The sequence below is a fragment of the Oncorhynchus nerka genome, linkage group LG11 (genome assembly GCF_034236695.1).
Source record: "Oncorhynchus nerka isolate Pitt River linkage group LG11, Oner_Uvic_2.0, whole genome shotgun sequence".
Classification (NCBI taxonomy): Eukaryota; Metazoa; Chordata; class Actinopteri; order Salmoniformes; family Salmonidae; genus Oncorhynchus; species Oncorhynchus nerka.
Genome location: NC_088406.1, coordinates 60,631,995 through 60,646,721, shown reverse-complemented (window position 1 = coordinate 60,646,721; position 14,727 = coordinate 60,631,995). Strand labels below are relative to the sequence as shown.

The 14,727-nt window shown below is 47.8% G+C and overlaps 1 protein-coding gene across 1 annotated transcript in view; it reads left to right on the top strand.

The window, feature by feature from the left end:
- Window positions 1–14,727, top strand: part of LOC115137525 (catenin alpha-2-like) — a 698,212-nt gene that overhangs the window by 35,256 nt on the left and 648,229 nt on the right. The window contains exon 2 of the mRNA XM_065024699.1: window positions 9,955–10,064. Within this exon, the coding sequence (XP_064880771.1) occupies window positions 9,963–10,064 (102 nt within the window). The 5' untranslated portion in view covers window positions 9,955–9,962. The remainder of the gene's footprint in view (window positions 1–9,954; window positions 10,065–14,727) is intronic.

Here is a 14,727-nt window from a genome sequence, read left to right as displayed (position 1 = left end):
ACGCCAGCCCAGGACCTCAACATCTGGCTTCTTCACCTGCGGGATCATCTGAGACCAGCCACCCAGACAGCTGATGAAATTGAGAATGATTGCTGTCTGTAATAAAGCCCTTTTGTAGGGAAAACCCAATTTTGATTGGCTGGGCCTGGCTCCCTATAATGGTGGCCCTGGCTCCCAGGTAGGTGGGCCTATGTCCTCTCAGGCCCACCCATGGCTGTGCCCCTGCCCAGTCATGTGAAATCCATAGATTAGGGCCTCATTCATTTATTTCATTTGACTGATTTCCTTATATTAAAACTGTAACTAAGTAAAATCGTTGAAATTGTTGCATGTTGAGTTTATGCGTTTGTTCAGTATACATCCTTAGTTCACCTGAACCACTTCAATATCCTTAGTTTATCTTAACACTATCTCTAACTCAATCCTTTGTTCCACTTCATACCTGTTCATACCTCCTCATAGCAACCTCTTCCATTACCTAATACAGACCTCATAGTCCATACGACTTCAAAGTAACGCATTGTGTAGCGTAGGTTGTGCGTCCCAAAATGGCACCCTGTTCCCTATATAGTGCACTACATTTAAACAGAGCCAGGGTCCTCTTCAAAAGTAATGCATTATATATGGAATAAAGTGCCATTTGGAACGGAACCATCGACAAGCGCCACTCTCTTTCGCTGTTGCCATGGCGTCGACAGTTGCATTAGTTACAGGTGTTGGTACTTTTCTTTTTCTCCTTCTCTCCTTTCTTCCTCTCCGGGGTATTTCTGGAGAAGAAAAGAAGGGAATACGCCCCCCTTGACATTTCCCAAGTGTCCAGAGCCGTTAGTAATTCCACAGAAGGGCATATGACTATTGTTCCTTGTCCATTATTGTTCGTTGTCCCACTGTTTTAAGTTGTACTTGAACGTACTACCCGTATGAAACGGTACCGCCCGCGGGGAGAGAGAGGGGAGCTGAGGACAAGGTCTGAGTGATGTCTGTTGAGTAGCAAGTAGAATGTGTGCGCTATAATCCAGTGCTACTTCCACATCGGTATTTTCTTTCCCGGTGTATTTTCATAGTTGATCAATGGACATAGTTTTGCAATTAGAGGCGTTTGTCACTCGGCTTGCCTCTGTTTCGGGCTGCCAACGGACATTCATTGGGAGATCAAACGTCAGGGGAAAACGCATTACATTTCTGGTCTTCTCGTTTGTCCTCTATTTCTTATTTTCTCTTGCATGTGGGGTTCCCTGTGCTATCAATTACGACATGGGTTGGTCTAAGCTAGAGAACTGGGGGGACCATTTAATGCAACTACAACAAAAAATACCGGATATTTTCGCGGGTGCGTGGACATCGACTGTAAGGGAAGAGTCGTCTGGAGGAGCGATTGCATTCATTTGCTCGAAGTTAGCTTCACCTAATGAACCTCTCCCCGGCTGTAAACATACATTACGTCTGATGTTTGTTCCACAAATGTCAGTGAATGTCAGAGAAATGTCAGCGAGGGCACACTTTACTCTGCTGTACGTGTGTGTATGTGTGTCTGTGCGACTCTGCCTGTGTGTGTGTGTGTGTGTGTGTGTGTGTGTGTAGTCTGTCTGAACTCATCCTCACTGCAAAGGACACTTATTTTGGGGTTTAATTCCAGGAGTTTGTAAAGGCCTACATGTATTTTGGGCAATTCCTGACATTTCAAAATAAACGCTTTACTTCTATGTCTCCTTTCTGTGTGGGAAGAGCCACTCAGTTAGGCTTCTTACAAGGCCTGTTATGCAATGTGTTTCCTGTTCATGTGATACTGTTTGAAATATTCCTCATTTAGGCTAGTAGGCAAGATTTTGTCTTTGTAGGTGTAGACTTCATGTGGAGCATATTATCTACTATAGAAGAGAAGGAGAGCTTAATGCTGGCCAGTCTTCCCAGAGGCTTTATTCACTCCCAGCCTTGTTTTAGAAGCCCTTAGTCCAGAACCCTCAATTTCCCTCAACCCCCGTCCCCTCATCCCCGTCCCCGTCCACCAGACAGAGGCACTGGACCCCCGCCCACATGCCCCAGCTGGCAACATTGGACTGGAGTGTTGCTTAGCTTCACGGTGGTAATGGCAGCCCTCCTCCCTCCTCTGCCCCTCTCCATCCTTCTGCTGTGGACTCTGTCGACCCCAAATAACCCCAGTGAGTCAGATCCCCCTACTGACAATAGTATAGTCTATAGGAGGAGGCCCCTACACAAGCATATGTCAGGGTTTAGACTTTGCCTCAGTGTGTGTGTGTGTGTGTGTGTGTGTGTGTGTGTGTGTGTGTGTGTGTGTGTGTGTGTGTGTGTGTGTGTGTGTGTGTGCGTATGGCCACATCTGTGTGTAGCTTGGTATTACTCTTCGGAATTATAGGTAGCTAATTTGTTAATAGAACCGATTTGGATTAGACTTAATTTAAATGTGAGTGGTACTTCTCGCCTCAGCTATATACTCCTAAGGGTTTTTTCAATGGTGATCATTGGAATTCCACTTAGTTCTGTACTTTTCAACTCACCTCAGCCAAACTTCTCCCTCCCCTCTCTCTCTCTCCCTCTCTCTCGCTCTCGCTCTCTCTCTTTCTCTCTCATATTTCCAAATGGATCCCTGCCTGTGTCTCCCCGCCTCAGTTTCCTGCCTTAATCAGAGACTCACCTGCATATATTAGCTCTGTTCTTCAAAGCCACTGCTCAAGCTTTGTACCCACATGTGTTTTTAGTAATCAGAATCCCACTCGCTCTCTCTCGGTCCCACCGAAAGGAATGATAGAGACTGAGAGACAAATCTAGGCCAACACACTCTTCTGAATGACAATCGGGTTTGAAGGCAGTAGGCAAAAACAGTGCGAGGTGTCCCTGAATCACATTCAAGCCTGAGTAAAAACACTTCAACACAACACCATTAAAGAATCTCGGCACAGACTCTTACATTCTAGTTAACGTGGAGGTGTCTTTTCTGTGAATCTTTAACTGCCGAGTTCACAGGAGGTTGGTGGCAACTTCATTGGGGAGAATGGGCTCGTGGTAATGATGTGGAATGGTATCAAATAGATCAAACACATGACTCCGTTCTAGACGTTATTATGAGCTGTCCTCCCCTCAGCGGCCTCCATGGGTGGAGATGCGAGTGGTGTCGGCGCCCTTTAATGCAATCAGTGGTCTTTTGCCTGATTTCTTTCGTCATTTGCATGTATTTTTTCACTAAAGCAGTTTTTAGTTTTTTTACGTGTTATTTCTTACATTAGTACCCCAGGTCATCTTAGATTTCATTACATACAGTCGAGAAGAACTACTGAATATAAGATCAGCGTCAACTCACCATCAGTACGACCAAGAATATGATTTTTGCGACGCGGATCCTGTGTTCTGCCTTTCAATCAGGACAACGGAATGGATCCCAGCTGGCGACCCCCCAAAAAAACGACTCCGTAAAAGAGGGTCTTTTGCAGTCTTCTGGTCAGACTCCGGAGACGGGCACATCGTGCACCACTCCCTAGCATTCTTCTCGCCAATGTCCAGTCTCTTGACAACAAGGTTGATGAAATCCGAGCAAGGGTAGCATTCCAGAGGGACATCAGAGACTGTAACGTTATTTGCTTCACGGAAACATGGCTCACTGGAGAGACGCTATCGGAGGCAGTGCAGCCAGCGGGTTTCTCCACGCATCGCGCCGACAGAAACAAACATCTTTATGGTAAGAAGAGGGGCGGGGGCGGGAGCGTATGCCTAACGAGACGTGGTGTGATCAAAGAAACATACAGGAACTCAAATCCTTCTGTTCACCTGATTTAGAATTCCTCACAATCAAATGTCGACCCCATTATCTACCAAGAGAATTCTCTTCGATTATAATCACAGCCATATATATTCCCCCCCAAGCAGACACATCGATGGCTCTGAACGAACTTTATTTGACTCTTTGCAAACTGGAATCCATACATCCTGAGGCTGCATTCATTGTAGCTGGGGATTTTAAAAAGGCTAATCTGAAAACAAGACTCCCTAAATTGTATCAGCATATCGATTGCGCAACCAGGGCTGGAAAAACCTTGGATCATTGTTACTCTAACTTCCGCGACGCAAATAAGGCCCTGCCCCGCCCTCCTTTCGGAAAAGCTGACCACGACTCCATTTTGTTGATCCCTGCCTACAGACAGAAACTAAAACAAGAAGCTCCCACGCTGAGGTCTGTCCAACGCTGGTCCGACCAAGCTGATTCCACACTCCAAGACTGCTTCCATCACGTGGACTGGGATATGTTTCATATTGCGTCAGATAACAACATTGACGAATACGCTGATTCATTAGAACGTGCGTTGAAGATGTCGTTCCCATAGCAACGATTAAAACATTCCCTAACCAGAAACCGTGGATTGATGGCAGCATTCGCATGAAACTGAAAGCGCGAACCACTGCATTTAATCAGGGCAAGGTGACTGGTAACATGACCGAATACAAACAGTGCAGCTATTCCCTCCGCAAGGTTATCAAACAAGCTAAGCGACAGTATAGAGACAAAGTAGAATCTCAATTCAACGGCTCAGACAGAAGAGGTATGTGGCAGGGTCTACAATCAATCACGGACTACAAGAAGAAAACCAGCCCAGTCACGGAACAGGATGTCTTGCTCCCAGGCACACTAAATAACTTTTTGGCCCGCTTTGAGGACAATACAGTGCCACTGACACGGCCTGCAACGAAAACATGCGGACTCTCCTTCACTGCAGCCGAGGTGAGTAAAACATTTAAACGTGTTAACCCTCGCAAGGCTGCAGGCCCAGACGGCATCCCCAGCTGCGCCCTCAGGGCATGCGCAGACCAGCTGGCCGGTGTGTTTACGGACATATTCAATCAATCCCTATACCAGTCTGCTGTTCCCACATGCTTCAAGAGGGCCACCATTGTTCCTGTTCCCAAGAAAGCTAAGGTAACTGAGCTAAACGATTTCCGTCATCATGAAGTGCTTTGAGAGACTAGTCAAGGATCATATCACCTCCACCCTACCTGACACCCTAGACCCACTCCAATTTGCTTACCGCCCAAATAGGTCCACAGACGATGCAATCTCAACCACACTGCACACTGCCCTAACCCATCTGGACAAGAGGAATACCTATGTGAGAATGCTGTTCATCGACTACAGCTTGGCATTTAACACCATAGTGCCCTCCAAGCTCGTCATCAAGCTCGAGACCCTGGGTCTCGACCCCGCCCTGTGCAACTGGGTACTGGACTTCCTGACGGGCCGCCCCCAGGTGGTGAGGGTAGGCAACAACATCTCCACCCCGTTGATCCTCAACATTGGGGCCCCACAAGGGTGCGTTCTAGGCCCTCTCCTGTACTCACTGTTCACCCACGACTGCGTGGCCACGCACGCCTCCAACTCAATCATCAAGTTTGCGGACGACACAACAGTGGTAGGCTTGATTACCAACAACGACGAGACGGCCTACAGGGAGGAGGTGAGGGCCCTCGGAGTGTGGTGTCAGGAAAATAACCTCACACTCAACGTCAACAAAACTAAGGAGATGATTGTGGACTTCAGGAAACAGCAGAGGGAACACCCCCCTATCCACATCGATGGAACAGTAGTGGAGAGGGTAGTAAGTTTTAAGTACCTCGGCATACACATCACAGACAAACTGAATTGGTCCACTCACACAGACAGCATCGTGAAGAAGGCCTGGCAGCGCCTCTTCAACCTCAGGAGGCTGAAGAAATTCGGCTTGTCACCAAAAGCACTCACAAACTTCTACAGATGCACAATCGAGAGCATCCTGGCGGCCTGTATCACCGCCTGGTACGGCAACTGCTCCGCCCACAACCGTAAGGCTCTCCAGAGGGTAGTGAGGTCTGCACAACGCATCACCGGGGACAAACTACCTGCTCTCCAGGACACCTACACCACCCGAGGTTACAGGAAGGCCATAAAGATCATCAAGGACAACAACCACCCGAGCCACTGCCTGTTCACCCCGCTATCATCCAGAAGGCGAGGTCAGTACAGGTGCATCAAAGCTGGGACCGAGAGACTGAAAAACAGCTTCTATCTCAAGGCCATCAGACTGTTAAACAGCCACCACTAACATTGAGTGGCTGCTGCCAACACACTGACACTGACTCAACTCCAGCCACTTTAATAATGGGAATTGATGGGAAATTATGTAAAATATATCACTAGCCACTTTAAACAATGCTACCTAATATAATGTTACATACCCTACATTATTCATCTCATATGCATACGTATATACTGTACTCTATATCATTTACTGCATCCTTACGTAATACATGTATCACTAGCCACTTTAACTATGCCACTTTGTTTACATACTCATCTCATATGTATATACTGTACTCGATACCATCTACTGTATATTGCCTATGCTGCTCTGTACCATCACTCATTCATATATCTTTATGTACATATTCTTTATCCCCTTACACTGTTTATAAGACAGTAGTTTTGGAATTGTTAGTTAGATTACTTGTTGGTTATTACTGCATTGTCGGAACTAGAAGCACAAGCATTTCGCTACACTCGCATTAACATCTGCTAACCATGTGTATGTGACAAATACAATTTAATTTGATTTTATTTGATTTGCACTGGCCCTTTACTTGCGTTAGTGGACCGACATGGACCTCTGTAGTGTGTGTGTGTGTGGGGGGGAGGCACACACACACACTTTTTTTCAGTAACTTGCTTTGTCAAAAATAGATAGTTGTATAATTAACAACAGTATCTTGCAGGATTCAATAGCTTGCATTTGTAAGAGTTGTTGCACTTTCTCTGCGATCGTCATTCTAATGGAATCCAGAAGGAACAAAACCCTGTCCTTAAACATGTATATCAAAAGGTGCAAAATGATGGTCAAAGACACAAAACATTAACATCTGTCACGTTCTGACCTTAGTTCCTTTGTTTTGTCTTTTGTTTTAGTATGGTCAGGGAGTGAGTTGGTTGGGTTGTCTATGTTGGTTTGTCTATGATTTTCTATTTCTGTGTTTGGCCTGGTATGGTTCTCAATCAGAGGCAGCTGTCAATCATTGTCCCTGATTGAGAACCATATTTAGGTAGCCTGTTTTCCATTGTGTTTTGTGGGTGGTTATTTTCTGTTTAGTGTTGTGTTGCACCTTACAGGACTGTTCGTTGGTTGTTTATTGTTTTGTTTTCAGTGTTCATTAAAATATGAACACTTACCACGCTACCCCTTGGTCCTCCTCTCCTTCCCCAGATGACAAGCGTTACAGAACCACCCACCAAGAAATTACCAAGCAGCGTGGTAACGGGCAGCAGCAGCAGCGGCCGGAATCGCAGGACTCCTGGACATGGGAGGAGATTCTGGACGGCAAGGGGCCATGGGCACAGGCTGGAGAATATTACCGCCCCAAGGCTGAGCTGGAGGCAGCAAAAGCTGAGAGGCGGTGGTACGAGGAGGCAGCACGGCGGCGCGGTTGGAAGCCCGAGAGGCAGCCCCAAAAATGTATTTGGGGGGTGGCACCCGGGGAGTGTGGCTAAGTCAGGTAGGAGACCTGAGCCAACTCCCCGTGCTTACCGGAGAGCGAGAGGGACCGGGCAGGCACCTTGTTATGCCGTGTGTCCCCAGTGCGTGTGCATAGCCCGGTGCAGTACATTGCAGCACCTCGTATCGGCCGGGCTAGAGTCGGCATCGAGCCAGGTGCCATGAAGCCGGCTCAGTGCATCTGGTCTCCAGTGCGTCTCCTCGGGCCGGTGTACATGGCACCAGCCTTACGCATGGTGTCCCCGGTTCGCCAGCACAGCCCAGTGCGGGCTATTCCACCTCGCCGCACTGGCCTGGCTACTGGGAGCATTTAACCAGGTAAGGTTGGGCAGGCTCGGTGCTCAAGAGCTCCAGTGCGCCTTTACAGTCCGGTCTATCATGGTGCCACCTCCACGCACCAGCCCTCCGGTGGCAGCCCCCCGCACCAGGCTGTCTCTCCGTCTTCTCCCTACAGGTGCTCCCGTCTGTCCTAAGCTGCCAGAGTCTCCCGTCTGTCCTGAGCTGCCAGAGTCTCCCGTCTGTCCTGAGCTGCCAGAGTCTCCCGTCTGTCCTGAGCTGCCAGAGTCTCCCGTCTGTCAGCCAGGAGCTGCCAGAGTCTCCCGTCTGTCAGCCAGGAGCTGCCAGAGTCTCCCGTCTGTCAACCAGGAGTGGCCAGAGCCGCCTGTCATGCCGGCGATGCCGGAATTGCCCTTCACTCTGGAGCTGCCGGAGTCTCCCGCCTGTCCGGCGCTGCCGGAGTCGTCCTTCACTCCAGCGCTGCCGGAATATCCCGTCCATTCGGGACCCGTGGGTAGGGTCCCCAGTCCGAGGTCGGTGGCGAGGGTCGCCGCTCTTAAGAAGCCACGGAGGCGGTTAAGGAGGCGGAGAAAGACTACAGTAGAGTGGGGTCCACGTCCCGCGCCAGAGCCGCCACCGTGGACAGACACCCACCCAGACCCTCCCCTATAGGTTCAGGTTTTGCGGCCGGAGTCCGCACCTTTGGGGAGGAGGTACTGTCACGTTCTGATCTTAGTTCCTTTGTTTTGTCTTTTGTTTTAGTATGGTCAGGGCGTGAGTTGGGTGGGTTGTCTTGTCAATGTTAGTTTGTCTATGATTTTCTATTTCTGTGTTTGGCCTGGTATGGTTCTCAATCAGAGTCTGCTGTCAATCGTTGTCCCTGATTGAGAACCATATTTAGGTAGCCTGTTTTCCATTGTGTTTTGTGGGTGGTTATTTTCTGTTTAGTGTTGTGTTGCACCTTACAGGACTGGTCGTCGGTTGTTTTGTTTTGTTTTCAGTGTTCATTAAAATATGAACACTTACCACGCTGCACCTTGGTCCTCCTCTCCTTCCCCAGACGACAAGCGTTACAACATCAGGTTCAGTTTTTTTTCCCTTGATCAAATAACATGGAAAACAACCACTTTTTTTTCGTGCAGTATTAATTTACTGTTATTCCAAACCACTTAATGTAAATACATTACTGTATAGTACATAGGCTGGTCATCCAGGTTTGTACCTTCCATCACCAAGAAGACATCATGTGGCTCAGTTGGTAGACCATGGAGGTTGCAATGCTAGGGTTGTTGGTTCGATTGCCATGGGACAATGCATGCATTCACTACTGTAAGTTGCTCTGGATAAGAGTGTCTACTAAGATGGGGAAAAAGGAATGAATAAACCATTTCTGTTTTCACAGATCAATTTGCAAAGTATCTCAAACTGGAAAACATATGTCAAGCAAGTGTTTGTTTTTTTATATTCCACAGATATCAGATGAACTGTTTTGTACAGATAATTATCCGTCTCGAGTTATAAATGCGGGTAAACACTCAAATGCATTTCTTTGAAATGTTTTCACAAAGGGTATTGCACTGGGTCTACTAGTCCTGGATTAGTGGAACGATTTAGACGTCTTCGGCGCTGGCAATTCTTGTTGCTAAATCGCAGCACCCCCACCCCAAAACTACTTCCCACGGCTATGGCAGAGACTCTCTGGTCCATGCCCAGGTTTGCAGAAGTAGGAATATGTTGAAAGTCTCCATTGTTTCCCCAGTTTTGATACTTATTGGCTGAACCGGGGGGTAGAGTTGATATGCTTCTCTTTCGAGTGTGTTTTGAGGCGCTTGCCACCATCCCACTAGTCTCCTCTGTCTCTCCCCGTCGAAAAGGAAACGCGAAGCTCTAAAGCGACTCCACCAAGCTCCTCCGTTTCAGTTTCCCACTCTCTAATCCGTCCCTCTTTTAAATGGCTGTCGATGGTGCATGAAGTGTCACTGCCTAGGAATAGAGGGAGAAATAAACGGGGCATTCTTCGAAAAAGGCCTCGCCGCTGAAAGAACAAGCTCATACATAGGCTCTCTTTCTCTCTCTCGCTCTCTCTCTCTCTTTTGTTTTGCCTCTAACCAAATACGTGTGTTTTTCTAACTTGTCTCTTTGTTTGTTCCTCCAGCAGAGACCATGACCACCGCTACGTCCCCCATCCTGTTGAAATGGGACCCCAAGAGTCTGGAGATCCGCACCCTGACCGTGGAGCGGCTGCTGGAGCCCCTGGTCACACAGGTAGGGACACATAGCTTTAGCAGAGGCTTTAGCTCACCGGGCTAACATAGTCGTTGGGGGTAACGGAGGTGGTTCAGAGAACCGCGATTGCGTGACGAGTAACCGTGCTGCCTAACCTGTAGCCTTGGGCTTCACCTGTCTTGCGGTGTGCCCGGAGACCTTGGTGTAAACCCAGCTGGTCACTTACTTACTGGTTATAGCGAGCGACAAGGTAAGACGCTATCTGGTTTTACTGGTAATAAAGTCACTGGTTATTAAAAATCTAAGCTATACCGGGGTTGGATCAACCGAGTCATCTGGCTAGTGAGAGACAGTTTTATCAGAGGTGGTCCCGCGAACCACGATCTTGTGATGAGTAACCTTGCCTGGGATGCTGCCTAGACTTTAGCACGTTGGGCTAACGCAGTCTTGTGATGAGTAACGTTGCCTGGGCTGCTGCCTAGGCTTTAGCTTGTTGGGCTAACGCAGTCTTGTGATGAGTAACCTTGCCTGGGCTGCTGCCTAGGATTTAGCTCGTTGGGCTAAAGCAGTCTTGTGATGAGTAACCTTGCTGGGCTTTAGCTCGTTGGGCTAACGCAGTCTTGTGATGAGTAACCTTGCCTGGGCTGCTGCCTAGGCTTTAGCTCGTTGGGCTAACGCAGTCTTGTGATGAGTAACCTTCCCTGGGCTGCTGCCTAGGATTTAGCTCATTGGGCTAACGCAGTCTTGTGATGAGTAACATTGCCTGGGCTTTAGCTTGTTGGGCTAACGCAGTCTTGTGATGAGTAACCTTGCCTGGGCTGCTGCCTAGGCTTTAGCTCTTTGGGCTAAAGCAGTCTTGTGATGAGTAACCTTGCCTGGGCTGCTGCCTAGGCTTTAGCTCGTTGGGCTAACGCAGTCTTGTGATGAGTAACCTTGCCTGGGCTGCTGCCTAGGCTTTAGCTCGTTGTGCTAACGCAGTCTTGTGATGAGTAACCTTGCCTGGGCTGCTGCCTAGGCTTTAGCTCGTTGTGCTAACGCAGTCTTGTGATGAGTAACCTTGCCTGGGCTGCTGCCTAGGCTTTAGCTTGTTGGGCTAACGCAGTCTTGTGATGAGTAACCTTGCCTGGGCTGCTGCCTAGGATTTAGCTCGTTGGGCTAACGCAGTCTTGTGATGAGTAACCTTGCCTGGGCTTTAGCTCGTTGGGCTAACGCAGTCTTGTGATGAATAACCTTGCCTGGGCTGCTGCCTAGGCTTTAGCTCGTTGTGCTAACGCAGTCTTGTGATGAGTAACCTTGCCTGGGCTGCTGCCTAGGCTTTAGCTTGTTGGGCTAACGCAGTCTTGTGATGAGTAACCTTGCCTGGGCTGCTGCCTAGGATTTAGCTCGTTGGGCTAACGCAGTCTTGTGATGAGTAACCTTGCCTGGGCTGCTGCCTAGGATTTAGCTCGTTGGGCTAACGCAGTCTTGTGATGAGTAACCCTGCCTGGGCTTTAGCTCGTTGTGCTAACGCAGTCTTGTGATGAGTAACCTTGCCTGGGCTTTAGCTCGTTGGGCTAACGCAGTCTTGTGATGAATAACCTTGCCTGGGCTGCTGCCTAGGCTTTAGCTCGTTGTGCTAACGCAGTCTTGTGATGAGTAACCTTGCCTGGGCTGCTGCCTAGGCTTTAGCTTGTTGGGCTAACGCAGTCTTGTGATGAGTAACCTTGCCTGGGCTGCTGCCTAGGATTTAGCTCGTTGGGCTAACGCAGTCTTGTGATGAGTAACCTTGCCTGGGCTGCTGCCTAGGATTTAGCTCGTTGGGCTAATGCAGTCTTGTGATGAGTAACCTTGCCTGGGCTTTAGCTCGTTGTGCTAACGCAGTCTTGTGATGAGTAACCTTGCCTGGGCTGCTGCCTAGGCTTTAGCTCGTTGTGCTAACGCAGTCTTGTGATGAGTAACCTTGCCTGGGCTGCTGCCTAGGCTTTAGCTTGTTGGGCTAACGCAGTCTTGTGATGAGTAACCTTGCCTGGGATGCTGCCTAGGATTTAGCTTGTTGGGCTAACAGTCTTGTGATGAGTAACCTTGCCTGGGCTGCTGCCTAGGCTTTAGCTTGTTGGGCTAACAGTCTTGTGATGAGTAACCTTGCCTGGGCTGCTGCCTAGGCTTTAGCTTGTTGGGCTAACAGTCTTGTGGTGCACAGGAGACTTGGGATCAAACCCAGCCAAACTCACACTCTCTGGTTATAGCTGACAACAAAGCTGACAACATGCTGGAATGACTAGCAGAGAGACTAGCAGGCAGAGAGATTCTGTATAGGAAAGGCTTCAAAAGATAAAAGTTATTCTTTCCATAGAGGCATTCCCCAGAAACTAGCGTGCTTAGCAACCGCTTCTCTAAAACAGCTTTGATAAACCTGCAGCTTCTGGGCAGGCAGCAGGTAGCAGCGCGCACACACATACACACACACACACACACACACACACACACACACACACACACACACACACACTGTCCGTATCTGTTTTGAAAATGCTAGACTTATATTCTTGTATTCTACAACCCCTTTACTCCAGCTTCCCCTTGAGAGTTTTGGAAGTATTGATTCTACACTTCTTGCCAGCTTCGGTCTGCCCCATTGTATCAAGCATAATTTCCGTTCTCTTTAATCTCTGCTGTTGATTTTATTTCTGGGTTAGTGACGGATGGTTCTGGTGTCCCTGGACGACTGGCTTAACAAGCAAGCAACAACAGCCAAACAGATGCAATCTTTAAAGCATGACTTGATGTGTGAGAAAATAGAGAATGGAATTTGATTTCCTTCTGAGGCACTGAGATTTGTTATTCCAAAGAAAGCAAAAAGTTTCGGACAAGGTTGCGGGAATTAACCTGTATTCTGTGATGAAGCAAAATGAACCAGAACGTGTAGCTTGTAGTGCTGTGTGGCAATTGGTTGCTAGTCATACGCCAGTTCATTAGTAGTCCTAGTGTGTATGTGCTGGTTGTTTTGTGGTGACGACGGCAAGGACAGTTGAAAGTCACCGGCAGTTCTTTGGTTAACATTGTATTGCACACACACACACACACACACACACACACACACACACACACACACACACACACACACACACACACACACACTGTTGGTCAGCAGAACGTGATGTGGCTGAGGGCTTCCCATAAGAGGTCCCCACGCTGGGAGGCACAAGGCAGAGATAATACACCACACGCACACTGCTCTGAGCTAGAGATGAGAGAGTCAGCTTTTGTTTGTCTATTTGTGGATGAGAGAGACATTAGTGTGTTAGTTTATGAACACTGGGAGTGGAGCATTGCCCTCTTCCTCTCGCTGCTGTATGAGGGAGAAGGCTTCCACCATGAACAGCCCCCCTGTAAAGGGACTCTCCTATACTGCTCCGACAGAGACTGAGGCCAACTTAGTAAGATAGCCTCGGTCACTATGCTGCAGCTCAACAGTGCAGTAAAATATGAAAATGCTATACTTTATCTATTACACGATCACATAGTTCATGAAGACAGCCGGTCTCCAAAGAGGGCAGCGGCGGGAAACGCTAAGATCGCAGCTCGAAGGGAGACAACAGAGAGATTTGATTTGAAACAGAGGAGAGGAAACATTTTCGCTAAGACAAAGCCTGTGTGATTGATTTGGTTCATTTCAGGCACTTTTTTCCCCCCATATGTTTCCTCTTCCGCCCATTTTTATATTTGCCAGGGATGATAGAATTGATTTTGAATTAAATGTGAACTTTTTTTTGTCACGGCCTGTGACAACTATCTGTCAAGCGGTTGTCTCATCTGTACCGTGCCGCTTCGACGAGAAGAGGAAAGGGAAACAGACAGGCGGAGGAGCAAAGAAGAGTAGCGGGTGAAGGGTTAAAAGAGGGTAAAGGAGAGATGAGAGAATATTTTTGGCTTGTATTGGTTGTGCATGTGTCTACACAGACAGTAGATGTATCTACGGATGTACACAGACAGTAGATGTACCTACGGATGTACACAGACAGTAGATGTATCTACGGATGTACACAGACAGTAGATGTATCTACGGATGTACACAGACAGTAGATGTAGCTACGGATGTACACAGACAGTAGATGTATCTACGGATGTACACAGACAGTAGATGTATCTACGGATGTACACAGACTATTTTGGCTTAACAGTTTAGTGAGGACGGCAGATGGATGTACAGTTGAAGTCGGAAGTTTACATAAACTTATGTTGGAGTCATTAAAACTCGTTTTTCAACCATTCCACAAAATTCTTGTTAACAAACTATAGTTTTGGCAAGTCGATTAGGACATCTACTTTGTGCATGATACAAGTAACTTTTCCAACAATTGTTTACAGACAGATGATTTAACTTATAATTTACTGTAACACAATTCCAGTGGGTCAGACGTTTACATACACTAAGTTGACTGTGCCTTTAAACAGCTTGGAAAATTCCAGAAAATTATGTCATGACTTTAGAAGCTTCTGATATGCTAATTGACATCATTTGAGTCAATTGGAGGTGTACCTGGGGCTGTATTTCAAGGCTTACCTTCAAACTCAGTGCCTCTTCGCTTGACATCATAAAAACATCTAAAGACATCAGCCAAGAACTCCAAACGACTGAAGTTACCACGTTCATCTGTACAAACAATAGTACGCAAGTATGAACACCATGGGACAACGCAGACTTCATACCGCTCAGGAAGGA